The 15,229-nt window shown below is 43.2% G+C and overlaps 1 protein-coding gene across 1 annotated transcript in view; it reads right to left on the minus strand.

The window, feature by feature from the left end:
• The window catches only part of LOC109911101 (probable E3 ubiquitin-protein ligase HERC1), a 266,602-nt gene that overhangs the window by 215,946 nt on the left and 35,427 nt on the right, over nucleotides 1–15,229 (minus strand). Inside the window, exons 8-10 of the mRNA XM_048621230.1 lie at nucleotides 13,777–13,921; nucleotides 10,884–11,055; nucleotides 4,603–4,737 (exon numbers count right to left, since the gene is read on the minus strand). Coding sequence (XP_048477187.1) covers nucleotides 4,603–4,737; nucleotides 10,884–11,055; nucleotides 13,777–13,921 — 452 coding nt within the window. The remainder of the gene's footprint in view (nucleotides 1–4,602; nucleotides 4,738–10,883; nucleotides 11,056–13,776; nucleotides 13,922–15,229) is intronic.

The raw sequence follows: 15,229 nt of genomic DNA on the forward strand, positions 1-15,229 counted from the left end.
CAGTATCTGTGGACAGAAACCAGAGTTAATATTTCAGGTCCAGTGATCTTTCCTCAGAATTCCAGAATAGTTCCTGTCTTCCTAATGCTTGTCCACAATTGAGCAGTATGATGGAATACCCTCCACTTGCCTGGATGTGACCAGCTCCAACAACACACAAGAAACTTGACACTATCCAGCACAAAGTAGCCCACTTAATTGGCACTACAACCACCACCTATAACACTGACTCCCTTTACCACTGACACAGGATGACAGCAGTATGTACCATATACAGGACATAATGCAAACTTCACTAAGCTTCCTGACTCCTACACGTGCAGGAAGTGTGTCCAGCTGCAGCTCTTGTTAGACCGCATGATGGCTCTGGAGCTGCGGATGGACTCACTTTGGAGCATCTGCGATGCTGAGGAAGTTGTGAATAGCACGTTTAGCAAATTGGTCACACCGCAGATTAGGATTGCTGAGGGAGAAAGGTAATGGGTGACCAAAAGGCAGAGAAAAAGCAGGAAGGCAGTGCAGGTGTCCCCTGCGGTCATCTCCCTCCAAAACAGGTATACCATTTTGGATACTGTCGGGGGAGATGGCTCACCAGAGGAAGGCAGCAATAGCCAGGTTCATGGCACCATGGCTGGCTCTGCTGTACAGAAGGGCGGAAAAAGAGTGGAAGGGCTATAGTCATAGGGGATTCGATTGTAAGGGGAGCAGATAGGTGGTTCCGTGGTCGAAAACGAGACTCCCGAATGGTATGTTGCCTCCCAGGTGCACAGGTCAGGGATGTCTCAGATCGACTGCAGGACATTCTGAAGGGGGAGGGTGAACAGCCAGTTGTTGTGGTGCATATAGGCACCAATGATATAGGTAAAAAACAGGATGAGGTCCTACAAGCAGAATTTAGGGAGTTAGGAGCCAAGTTAAAAAGTAGGACCTCAGAGGTAGTAATCTCAGGATTGCTACCAGTGCCACGTGCTAGTCAGAGTAGAAATGAAAGAATAGGCAGGATGAATGAGTGGCTTGAGAGATGGTACAGGAGGGAGGGGTTCAGATTTTTGGGACATTGGGACCGGTTCTGGGAGAGGTGGGACTATTACAAATCGGATGGTCTACACCTGGGCAGGACTGGAACCAATGTCCGAGGGGGTGCTTTTACTAACTCTGTTAAGGAGGGTTTACACTAATGTGGCAGGGGGGTGGGAACCAAATGAGGTGGTTAGTGGACAGTAAGGAGGTAGTAACTAAAGCCTGTAAGGAACTAGATAACGTAGTCAGTGTGACTAAGGGGAAGAGTAGGCAGAGAGCAGATGATGAGCGCAAAGGGACAGGTGGTCTGAGGTGCATTTGTTTTAATGCGAGAAGTGTTGTAGGTAAGGCAGATGAACTTAGGGCTTGGATTAGTACCTGGGAGTGTGATGTTATTGCTATTACTGAGATTTGGTTGAGGGAAGGGCAAGATTGGCAACTAAATATCCCAGGATATTGATGCTTCAGGCAGATTGAGAGGGAGGTAAAAGGGGTGGAGGAGTTGCATTACTGGTCAAAGCGGATATCACAGCTGTGCTGAAGGAGGGCCCTGTGGAGGACTCGAGCACTGAGGCAATATGGGCAGAGCTCAGAAATAGGAAGGATGCAGTAACAATGTTGGGGCTGTACTACAGGCCTCCCAACAGCGAGCGTGAGACAGAGGTACAAATATGTAGACAGATTATGGAAAGATGTAGGAGCAATAGGGTGGTGGTGATGGGGAGATTTTAATTTTCCCAACATTGACTGGGATTCACTTAGTGTTAGGGGTTTAGATGAAACAGAATTCGTAAGGAGCATCCAGGAGGGTTTTATGGACCAGTATGTAAATAGTGCAACTCAGGAAGGGGCCATGCTGGACCTGGTGCTGGGGAATGAGCCCAGCCAGGTGGCTGAAGTTTCAGTAAGGGATTCCTTTGGGAATAGTGATCACAATTCTGTAAGTTTTAGAATACTGATGGACAAAGACGAGAGTGGTCCTAAAGGAAGAGTGCTAAATTGGGGGAAGGCCAACTATGGCAAAATTCGGCAGGAGCTGGGGAATGTGGATTGGGAGCAGCTGTTTGAGGGTAAATCCACATTTGATATGTGGGAGGCTTTTAAAGAGAAGTTGATTAGAGTGCAGGACAGACATGTCCCTGTGAAAATGAGGGATAGAAAGGGCAAGATTAGGGAACCATGGATGACAGGTGAAATTGTGAGACGAGCAAAGAGGAAAAAGGAAGCATACATAAGGTCTAGGCGACTAACAGACGAAGCTTTGGAAGAATATCGGGAAAGTAGGACCAATCTGAAACGAGGAATTAAGAAGGTTAATAGGGGTCAAGAAATATCTTTAGCAAACAGGGTTAAGGAAAACCCCAAAGCCTTTTATTCGTACATAAGGAGCAAGAGGGTAACTAGAGAAAGGGTTGGCCCACTCAAGGACAAAGGAGGAAAGTTATGCAAGGAGTCAGAGAAAATGAGTGAGATTCTTAATGAGTACTTTGTGTCGGTATTCACTGAGGAGAGGGACATGACGGATGTTGAGGTTAGGGATAGATGTTTGATTACTCTAGGTAAAGTCAACATAAAGAGGGGGGAAGTGTTGGGTATTCTAAAAGGCATTAGGGTGGACAAGTCCCCAGGTCCGGACGGGATCTATCCCAGGTTATTGAGGGAAGTGAGAGAGGAAATAGCTGGGGCCTTAACAGATATCTTTGCAGCATCCTGGAGGTCCCGGAGGACTGGAGAACTGCTAACGTTGTCCTGTTGTTTAGGAAGGGTAGCAAGGATAATCCAGGTAATTATAGACTGGTGAGCCTGACGTCAGTGGTGGGGAAGCTGCTGGAGAAGATATTGAGGGATAGGATCTATTTACATTTGGAAGAAAATGGGCTTATTAGTGATAGGCAGCATGGTTTTGTGCAGGGAAGGTCATGTCTTACCAACTTGATAGAATTCTTTGAGGAAATGACAAAGTTGATAGATGAGGGAAGGGCTGTAGATGTCATATACATGGACTTCAGTAAGGCGTTTGATAAGGTTCCCCATGGTAGGCTGATGGAGAAAGTGAAGTCGCATGGGGTCCAGGGTGTACGAGCTAGATGGATAGAGAACTGGCTGGGCAACAGGAGATAGAGGGTTGTAGTGGAAGGGAGTTTCTCAAAATGGAGAACTGTGACCAGTGGTATTCCACAGGGATCTGTGCTGGGACTACTGTTGTTTGTGATATACATAAATGATCTGGAGGAAAGTATAAATGGTCTGATTAGCAAGTTTGCAGATGACACTAAGATTGGTGGAGTCGCAGATAGCGAAGGGAACTGTCAGAGAATGCAGCAGAATATAGATAGATTGGAGAGTTGGGCGGAGAAATGGCAGATGGAGTTCAATCCAGACAAATGCGAGGTGATGCATTTTGGAAGATCCAATTCAAGAGCGAACTATACGGTAAATGGAAAAGCCCTGGGGAAAATTGATGCACAGAGAGATCTGGGTGTTCAGGTCCATTGTACCCTGAAGGTGGCAACGCAGGTCGATAGAGTGGTCAAGAAGGCATACGGCATGCTTTCATTCATCGGATGGGGTATTGAGTACAAGAGTTGGCAGGTCATGTTGCAGTTGTATAGGACTTCGGTTCGACCACATGTGGAATACTGCATACAGTTCTGGTCACCACATTACCAAAAGGATGTGGATGCTTTGGCGAGGGTGCAGAGGAGGTTCACCAGGATGTTGCCTGGTCTGGAGGGTGCTAGCTATGAAGAGAGGTTGAGTAGATTAGGATTATTTACATTAGAAAGAAGGAGGTTGAGGGGAGGACCTGATTGAGGTCTACAAAATCATGAGAGGTATAGACAGGGTGGATAGCAAGAGTCCCCAGAGTGGGGGACTCAAATACTAGGGGTCACGATTTCAAGGTGAGGGGGGAAAAGTTTAAGGGAGATATGCGTGGAAAGTTCTTTACTCAGAGGGTGGTGGGTGCCTGGAACGCATTGCCAGCGGAGGTGGTAGAGGCGGGCACGATAGCATCATTTAAGATGTATCTAGACAGATACATGAATGGGCAGGAAGCAGAGCGATACAGATCCTTGGAAAATAGGCGACAGGTTTAGATAAAGGATCTGGATTGGCGCAGGTTTGGAGGGGGCCTGTTCCTGTGCTGTAATTTTCTTTGTTCTTTCTGTGAAAGCACCTTCCAAACCCAAGGCCTTTATCAACGAAAATGACTGCGGCAACCACTACAGGAACACACCCACCTGTAAGTTTCCCTCCAAGTCACATATCATTCTGACTTAGAACTATATCACTGTTCCCTCCGTATTAATGGGCGAAATCCTAGAACTCCCCTCCTAACAGCCCTATGGGTGTTTCTACATTCTCCAGGGCAATTAAAGATGGGAAATAAATGTTGGCCTTGTCAGGAACACCCATATTCTGTGATTGAAAATGATAAAGAATTTATATCAAACATAGTTCAGGATGAAATTATGTAAGTGGTCAAAATAAGAAGGTTGTTCAGAATACATCTAAGACTGTTTCCCAGGTCAATACGTTTACACGGTTCAAAAGACATCTGCAAAAATATTTTTCCATTACCTTTGAGAAAAGAAAGGCTGCGGAGGCACCTCATTGTTAATTCCATCACAGTACCTATCCAAAAATGTTCGCAAATAACTAAATGTACTTTCTTCCAGATCAACGCAGAAAGGCCTGTGCCAGGCTACCAGTTGTCTAAAAAAATGAGATAAGCAAAATGAGTAATATTTACAATAAAATATTACCTCTTTGCATGTTAATGGTAAAAGTTCAAGTACAAATGTTAATATGTTTTTATTACCCAAATATGTTGACTTTTAATACACCAGGCTATAATTTTAAAGTTATGGTAAAGTTCTTGTAAATCTTACAGCAGGTATCCAAGTTGCTGTTAGTAAATACTGGATATTTTTGTGATTAGCCTATGTCTCTACTTACACCACTACTGGAAAATAAGGCAAACCTTACATAACCCATAGTATGACAAATAACAAAATATTCTTATATATAATTAAACTTTACTGACAAAACCTGCCAAATCTACCCACAACATTCAAGAATCTCTTAAGATCATTCTATGTTATTCAAAAATACTGGTATCCTCAATTATACTGAATAATGAAAGTTTTGAACGATGCAAAGAAAATGCTCTGCGAGACTTAGCTAAGTCATTACTTTCCAATAATTAAGTGCTATTTGATGCAGTTACACATTAGTTGTTGAGCTTTATTTGTTAGAATGGGGCCAAGGTCTTGGATAAGTCTTTTTGGCTCCTACCATAAGAAGTGATGATTCCTAGTATAGAGGATCTGCAAAACTATCCCAACTCTAGGATTCAGAGATAGTAGGAACTGCAGATGCTGGAGAATCCGAGACAACAAGGTGCAGGGCTGGATGAACACAGCAGGCCAAGCAGCATCATAGGAGCAGAGAGGCTGACGTTTCGGGCCTAGACCCTTCATCAGAAAAGGGGGAGGGGAAGGGGGTTTTGAAATAAATAGGGAGAGAGTGGGAGGCGGATAGAAGAGGGATAGAGGAGAGGATAGGTGGAGAGGAAACAAACAGGTCGAAGAGGCGGGGATGGGGCCAGGAAAGGTGAGTGTAGGTAGGGAGTTAGGAAGGGGATAGGTCAGTCCAGGGAGGACGGACAGGTCAAGGGGGCGGGATGAGGTTGGTCGGTAGGAGATGGAGGTGCGGCTTGAGGTGGGAGGAGGGGATGCGCCTCCGCCGCATCTGCTCCCAGGATGAGGCATTCCACTCCCGTACATCTCAGTTGTCCTCGTTTTTCAAGGACCGTAACTTCCCCTCCTCGGTGGTCGAGAACGCCCTCAACCGTGTCTCCCACATCTCCCGCACCTCATCCCTCACACCCCGTCCACGCAATAAGAACCAAAAAAGAATCCCCCTCGTCCTCACGTACCACCCCACCAACCTCCGGATCCAACGCATCATCCTCCGACGCTTCCGCCATCTGCAATCCGACCCCACCACCAAAGACATCTTTCCCTCCCCACCCTTATCTGCTTTCCGGAGGGACAACTCTCTCCGTGACTCCCTTGTCCGCTCCAAACTCCCCTCCAGCTCCACCACACCCGGCACTTTTCCCTGCAACCGCAGGAAGTGCTATACCTGCCCCCGTACCTCCTCCCTCACCCCCATCCCAGGCCCCAAGAAGACTTTCCACATCAAGCAGATGTTCACCTGCACATCTGCCAATGTGGTATACTGCATCCGCTGTACCCGGTGTGGCTTCCTCTACATCAGGGAAACCAAGCGGAGGCTCGGGGACCACTTTGCAGAACACCTACGCTCGGTTCGCAATAAACAACTGCACCTCCCAGTCGCGAACCATTTCAACTCCCCCTCCCATTCCTCAGACGACATGTCCATCCTGGGCCTCCTGCAGTGCCACAACGATGCCACCCGAAGGTTGCAGGAACAGCAACTCATATTCCGCTTGGGAACCCTGCAGCCCAATGGTATCAATGTGGATTTCACAAGTTTCAAAATCTCCCCTCCCCCTACCGCATCCCAAAACCAGTCCAGCTCATCCCTACCTCCCTAACCTGTTCTTCCTCCCACCTATCCCCTCCTCCCACCTCAAGCCGCACCTCCATCTCCTACCGACCAACCTCATCCCGCCCCCTTGACCTGTCCGTCCTCCCTGGACTGACCTATCCCCTTCCTAACTCCCTACCTACACTCACCTTTCCTGGCCCCATCCCCGCCTCTTCGACCTGTTTGTTTCCTCTCCACCTATCCTCTCCTCTATCCCTCTTCTATCCGCCTCCCACTCTCTCCCTATTTATTTCAAAACCCCCTTCCCCTCCCCCTTTTCTGATGAAGGGTCTAGGCCCGAAACGTCAGCCTCTCTGCTCCTATGATGCTGCTTGGCCTGCTGTGTTCATCCAGCCCTGCACCTTGTTGTCTCCAACTCTAGGATTCGTTGCATTTAGAACAATTGATGAGATCAACAAGAAAATGACAAGTCACATAGGAAGATTAAGGAAGGCATAGTGAGATCTGTATGTGCTATTGTTTGGTGATCAATATGCTTACCAGAGCCCATAACATACTATCCACCAGCACTAACATCTCTCATCTTAATTAGCACAGTAATAAAAAAAAACAAATAATGAGAAGCGATTTCTATAATATACTGAGTTTGCACTTTACAGTGCATTGTTGAAACCAAACATAGGGCTCAGTTTAATGCAGGCAGTTGGGGTCACACCACTGGATCTGAAAGTGAGAGGTGACTGCATTTTAGTCGAGAGCTGGACCCAGTTAATAGCAGCTGTTAATAACATTTGTAATTTGAAAATGTTAGAGTCCATAATAACAGGTATAATGATGTGGAGGTGCCAGTGTTGGACTGGGGTGGGCAAAGTCAGAAATCACACAACACCAGGTTATAGTGCAACAGGTTTATCTGAAATCAAGCTTTCAGGTTTGACACAGGGATCAATGTTGGGGCTACAAATACAGTATACTAATGAGTTGAATGAGGAAAGTCAACGTACTAGAGCCAAGTTGCAGATAACAAAAATTCGTGGAAGGCATTGGCGAGGGTGACACAAAAGTTCTGCAGAGGGTTACAGACAATTTTTAAGTGAGAGTGAGCAAAACACTTGGAAGATGGAGTATAATGTGGGAAAACGTGAGGTTATTCACCTTGCCAGGAAATATGCCAGGAGCTGAAAATTATGTAAATGGAGAAAGGCTACAGAAAGCTATAGAGCTGAGGCATTTGGGAGTCCTCATCCATGAATCACACAAAGCTAGCATCGAAATTCACCCGGTAATAGGGAAGGCAGAGAGCGTGCTGGCCTTTATTTAAAAAGGAATGGATTCATGAGATTTTGCTGAAAATATACAAAGTAGTGGTCAGACCACAGCCATCATACTTTGAAAAGCTTTCATTCCCTTACCGAAGGAAGGATATACTGGCAATGGAGGCAGTACAGGGAAGTCTCACTAGGCTGATATTAGGTCTGGCGGGACTGTCTGATGAGGCGTGGTTAAGTAGGTTGGTCATATATTCATTGGAAGGTAGAAGAACAGAATGTGACCTTACTTAATTATACAAGATTCTTGACAGCGTAGATGCAGAAAGGATGCTCCCCTTGTGGGAGAATCAAAGGCCAGAGGATATAATCTCAGAATAAGGAGTTACACATTTAGATAGAGATGAGGAGGAATTTTTTTTTCTGAGGGTGGCGAATCTGTGCAATTCTTTACTGCAGAGGGCTGTCAAAGCTGGGTCATTAAGTATATTCAAGATAGAGATAGGCAAATTTTTAATCAGGGAATCAAGGATTATATGGAAAAGGCAGGAAAATGGAGTTGAGCATCATGATATTGCTGAATAGCGGAGCAGACTTGGTGGGACAAATAGCTTCCTTCTGCCCCTACATCATATCTTAATATACAGTACAGGAAGGGATCTATGGCCCATCGAATCTGAACTGCCAAAACTACACTAAATCTACACTAGTCTCACTTTGCAGCACTAGGCCCAGAGCCTTGAATGTTATAATATTTCAAATACTCACCCAAGTACTTTTCGAAGGTTGAGAGGTTAGTAACCTCAACCACCTTCCCAGGAAGTGCATTCCAGACCCCATAGCTATTTGGGTGAAAATATATCAAATGCCCTCTAAAATTCCTGTCTTTCTATTTAAAGGTATACCCCCTTGCTATTGACACTTCAACTAAAGGGAGCAGCTGCTTTCTATCCATCCTGTCCATGTGCCTCAAAATCTTATGCACCTCTATCAGGTCCTTCCTCAATGTTTTCTGCTCTAAGGAAAACAACACATGCTTATCCAGTTTCTCTTCATGGCCAAAATGCTCCAACCCAGACACCATCCTGGTGAATCTTCACTGCAACCCCTCCTGTGGAATCACATTATTCCTACAGCGTGGTGACCAGAACTGCACATCTTACTCCTGTTGTGGCCTAGCCAAAGTTTTGTATAGCTCCAACATAACCTCCTTGCTCTTTTTATCTATGCCTTGACTGATAAAGAAAAGTCCTTTGTGCCTTCGTAACAACCCTATTAACCTACCCTGCCAGCTTCAGGGATCTGTGGGCAAGCACCAGAAGATCCGTCTGTTCCTTTGAGCTTCTTCGTGTCCTGCCATTCATTGAATACACCCTTCGCCTGTCGCTTCTTCCAAAATGCATCATCTCACATTTATCAGGGTTAAATTTCATCTGCCAGCGATCTGCACATCTGACCAACCCACACATCTTCTGTAACCCAAGACCTTTATCCTCATCGTCAACTACCCAGCCACACTGTGCTATCTGCAAACTTACCTGCCATCTCTCCACATTCTCGTTTACATTATTTATGAATATCACAAACAATAAAAGGGACCTAGCACTGATTCCTGTGGCACGCTACTGGACACCAGCTTCCAGTCACACAGACAGCCTTCCACTACCATCCTCTGTCTCCTGCCACTAAACCAATTTTGGATCAACTTGCCAAGTTTCCTAGATCCTATGTGCTTTTACCTTTATTAGTCTCCCATGTGGGCCTCAAAGGCCATTCTGAAATCCATATAAACTGAAGTTAAAACTACACTACCCTCATCTGTACATTTGGTCACCACCTCAAAATATTCATCCAGATTTGTTAGATATGACCTCCCTCACACAAAACCAAACTGACTGCCCCGATCAAACCTTGCCTCTCTAAATGGAGATTAAATTTTCTCTTTCAGAAAATTCTCCAATAGTTTCCCGACCACTGCCTCCTTAATAATTCAACACTTTTACACCCTCCCCATCCTACCTGAAGATCCATGTTAAGTTGCCAGTCCTATCCCTCCCTTAACCACATCTGTGATGACAACAATATTGCATTTCCATTTGTTAGTCCCTTAACTCATCTGTCTTACTTATAATATTCCCAGCATGAGAGGCCACTTAGTTTCACCTTACTCCTTTGAGACACAACATGGCTGAAAGCCCTCTGTCTTGGTTCCTTTTCTAAGGTATGCTGTATTACCATTGAACTAACACACTGTGTATCCTGCTCCTGCCAAATTGGTCTAAACTTCCTTCATGCTGCACTAGTAAACCCTCCTGTAAAGGCATTGGTTCAATTCTGATTCAGGTGCAGACTGTTCTGCTTGTAGAGGTCCCACTTTCCCAGAAACAGTCCCACAGAAGGCTGCCAGTTCCCCAGCACCATTGCTGGGGCTGCACCTGCAGGATAAGAGGGTGTACAATGATTATATGGCCTCAAATTCAGATAAGTGGAGTCGAGTCAGCAGATCCATCCCACCGTTAGCCAAAAAGTTTATCTGGTCTCCTCCCACAGCTGAGATTCCCCAACATTTGTAAAATGCCAGCAGAGGCTTGAAGGTGTCCTTATTTGACAACCTAACGGGCTCATCTGCAGTCTTTCCTGCCACCCAGGAAAAAAAAAAAGGCAAAATGAAGATGACAGGCATGCCATCTACACCATTGCTGCCTCCCAACCCGTCTCTACAAGCCTGATAAAATTCAGCTCATTTTGTCACATCATCACAAACAAGACATGAACAGGGGTCGAAGAAAAACAACAAAAGTCATCAAGTATCTCAAACATGAACAAAAACTACAAAGGACATTCAGAATGAGGTTGCATGCAACAATGAGTGTGAGAATGCTATAGGAATTGCGTGCAATTGACTTTTCTCAGCTTTTATGTTAATTTTTAGCACTGTAAAATGGAAAGATGTAATTTGTGCTTTTAAAATTACAAACGTTTTTTGAAACTGCAAACAATTGTGACCAATGGATTTATTACCTCAGTGTAAATGTATGAAAAGTTACTTCATACCTATCTGTTGGAGCAGCTGTCCAAGCCAGGCTGTGGGAAGTTCCTGCAGTGATTTGCTGTATAGGTATTCCCTCCAAACCAATTACTTTCTTTGGTTTAGCAATTGGAGTTGATGTATGTCCTTGTCCACACTGGCCCATTGCGTTATTACCCCAAGCATAAACTTCGTTATCTATTAGAATAAGTACAAAGACATAGTCTGTTAGAGACTTCAGTTACAGATAATAAGAAAGGCCACCTTAAATGATATCTAGAAAGGGACGTCTCAAAGTTTAAATACATCATAATTTATAGAATGTGATCGTGAGTTGGATACTAAGACCAAGCATCCCAGTTGATTAGAAACTGGCTCTTCACCTGGAATCTGCATTCCAAACTATATCCTTTTCTATACTTAGACCCTTTTGTCACATTGTCTCCCAGTATTCAAATCCAGTGAATTAAGAATACTTATTCAGGTGTTTAAATCTGTCCATGTCCCACCCTTTCTACCTTTGTAACTTGTATAACATTAACTCCACTAAACAACTCTCAGTTATCTTATGCAGCCCACATCTTCACGCTACCACTAGAGACCAGCTGACGTCACCGCAAAGTCCCACTTTCTCAACCTCACCTGAGGTTCAGTCACCCTCGGGTTAAGCTCACCACCAGTTTCTCTCTCTGTAGGAGAAACAGCTCTATAGTCTTGAGATTACAGCAAATCTACTTTTTTTTAAAATACCTTATCAATAGTCAATGTAACTTCAGTCAATCAAGCCCCATTCTTTGAAATTCCCTTTCTAAATCTGTGTCTCCACTTCCCTCTCCTCCCTAAAACCTACCTCTTTGACTAAGCAGCTCTGGCAGCATCTGTGGAGAGAGAAACAGAATTAATGTTATGAGTCCAATATGACTCTGCTTCTGATCTGTCTCAAAACATTAAATGTTTCTCTCTCCACAGATGCTGCCAGACCCGATTTACACAGCATTTGCTCAGATCTTCAGCATCTGCATATTTTGTCTTTATTCCCTTTGGTTAAGCTCTTGGTCAGCCCTCAATATATTGCCAGCTTGCCATATTTTGATTCTACCTGTGACAGACTTTAGAAGATTGCTACATAAAAGGCATCATAGAAACTTAAGCTGTTGTTGACAGAAAGGATGAAAATATGAAATCCATTGTCCTTTTGTACTATTTTCCCTTTGGCAATTGAGACTGGACAACAAGCTCATCTCGCAACTCAGTGCGCGTCACACTTGCATCATTTGCTGATCCTCCTTTGCATGCTCTATGATGCTAAGTAATCCTACACTTGAATTGTTTTCTGCCCCATTGTACATATTTTGGGGCTCAAAAGTTCAAGATTTGTCTTCAGGAAAACATTGAGATTTATAAAATTTGTGAGGGGTATAACAAAATCATTAGCTTGTATTGTAATCAATAGTCAAATATTACTTCCAGGCACGTCTTTTTTAAAATGCACAGGTTTAGGCACAATGTCATCATTAGCAAGACCAGAAATTACTACGCATCTCCTATTGTCTTCAGGAAGGCATCTTTCTTGAACCAAGAGATGGTAGTCAGGGACCTCTAAGATTTTGACTCGGCTATGATGAATGAACGACAATACGTTTAAGGTCAGAATAGTGCAGAACTTGGAGGTGAACCTATAAGTGATGGCATTCTATACACCTGTGATCCTTCCAGGTAATACAGGTTACACATTTAGAAGATGCTGTTGAAGAAATCTTCAGTTGCAGTTGCGCATCTTGTAAATGGTACATACCTCAGCCAACATGGATAATGTGAAGGTTTAAGATGGTGAATGAAATGCTGATCAAATGGGCTGCTTTGTCCTGAATGATGTCAAGCTTCTTAACTGTTTTTTGAGCTACACTCATTTAGCCAAAACTCCTGACCTGAGCCTTTTGAAACTGGAGACTACTGATGACTTTTAATATATAACAGATTTGCAATGATTTCCCAGAGGCCACTTTAACCAACACAATGCAAGTTTACGTTGATCAGAAGCAAGGTTATCTTTCATGGAAAGATAATACATAATTGAACAAAAAAAAAAAAAAAAAAAAAAAAAAAAAAAAAATCACATCTTGGCAGTGTTTTTGCAGTAAATCATATGCAAAGGATTGGGCTGCCTACTTTCATTCAAGATCAGAGACAGGATTCAGAAAATGCCAGAAAATGACTTCATTATATGGCAATAGAATTACTAATGTGATCATTTTATTGCTAATCAAAATTCATGTATATATTATTAACTAGCAGTAAACAATCTATTGATGCAGGTACCATTTTGTTGAATAAGAATTGTATACTATTCTTTTCCTCTCAAAAAACTGATTTTATTTAAATCTGCCCGTACTTTGTTCCACTGAAATTTGATATACATAGTGAACAAATACATTAAGAAAACTAGAAGTATGCAATGCGATTTTTGTTTGAAAGAATTATCACTCAGGCAAGATGGCACCAATAGACACTATTGTCTATTCCCAATATTCAAGACACACAGTTATGCAGAAATTGCAGTGTGGAAGGTCATGTTTGGTCCAGCCACTGCATAGTGTTCCCCTTCAAACTACGAACAGCCCTGAACCCATGAGCTAAACTTGTTTTCTTAAGATTTGAAAACATTTTCCTTCAATCCAACATCTAACTCTTACTATTCCCTGCTCCAACCTAAAATTTCGGTATTATATTCCACTGCCTCAAAATCCTGTTAAGTTCCTGTGACCTTCCAGCTCCATTGGCACATGACAGTTAGTGGCCAGGTTCAATGCTGAATCTGGAATTCAACATTTTGCTGGTGATATTAAGCAATTATGCAGTGCTTGTAGGAATATTTTTTCAGAACTCAGGGGTATAACCAGGACCTAATTTGTATCTCACCATGTGTTAGAGCCAAGCAATGACTATCTCCACATGAAATATCAATGATTTTGGTTGAATTCAGTTCCTCAATTAGACGTGGTCGAAGAGCTGTAGTCTCTGAAGAACCACTTCCCAGACAAGAGCCGCAGCCCCATGCAAATACCTGGAGTAAGAGAAAAACAGAGTTTGGCATAGAGTTCATCTAATATCTTGTCAAATAAAGTTTTGACTATAGACAATCAACATTTTTTTTTACAAACCTAATCATGCATAAAACATTCCAGATTTGCATTTTCACTTGTTTTTCACCATTAGGTAGCATTGTAAAAATAATGATACTACAAGGATAGGAATACTCAACAGTTCTACAGAAAAGACAACAGGATCTAGTTATCCTATCAAATGCATTAATCATCTTAACTGCCTCAATGAGAATCACAAAATGCTTAAAGTGCAGGAGGCTATTCTAATCAGTTGTATCCTTGTTAATGCCCTGCCAAACAACACACCTAGTCATGCTCTCTCATCTCTTTCATGTAGCCCGGTATTTGGATTTTCTTCAAACAAGTATTTAAAGCCCTTCTGAAAGTCACAATTGAATCTTCCTCCACCACACTCACAGGGGATTCCAGATCCTAAACATTGCCGCATGAAGAAGTCCTCCTTGATGTAGCTCCTGGATCTTTTGCCACTCACCTTACAGCAGTGTGTCTGGTTTTGACAGTCTGCCAGAGGGAATAGATAATCCCAATCTACTCTGTCCAGATTCCTCATAATTTTGAAAAGCTCTTATAAAAATTTCCTTCCAGCATTCACTGAGGTGAATAGTCTAAGCCTATCCAATCTATCCTGGTAACTAAAGTTCTTCAGTTGGGAAAATTATTATTGGTCTATGCGGGAATGAAGAGTTGAGATTGAAATCAGATCAAGATCTATTTTTAAAAAAATCACTCATAGGACATGGGCAACACCAGCTGGGCCAGCATTTATTGCTTGTCCTTTGAACCCTTGAAAAGGTGGTGGTACACTGCCTTCTTGAACTACTGCAGTTCATGTGCAGTATTGAACAGTGGATAAGGCTTGAAGGGCTGAGTGGCCTACTCTTATTTCTGGTTCCTATGTTCATTCAGTAAGCCATTTCTGCACTGTTTCTCAAGTATTCTTCCTTCCTAAAGGATGGTTCATTGAATTGGAAAGCAGTGACTTGCATGTCCCTGCCCTGCTGCAATTTTACAAGCAGTGAGAAAGTGTCTTGGAGTCTGTCTGCCCATGTGCCAGCTGAGCCCTGAGGGACATTATATTAAAGCCCTCATACAACTTTAAATGTCAATATCTTTGGGTGTGCATATAAGAAAATAATAAATGGCATAATTGGAAATAACACATTTCAATACTATAAATGGAAGTGTAATTCAATTTTGTAATGTTAATGCTGGTTTTTAATGCAGCTTTAACTTTTTTTCAATTTTTG

The sequence above is a fragment of the Rhincodon typus genome, chromosome 1 (assembly GCF_021869965.1).
Source record: "Rhincodon typus isolate 14 chromosome 1, sRhiTyp1.1, whole genome shotgun sequence".
Taxonomy (NCBI): Eukaryota; Metazoa; Chordata; class Chondrichthyes; order Orectolobiformes; family Rhincodontidae; genus Rhincodon; species Rhincodon typus.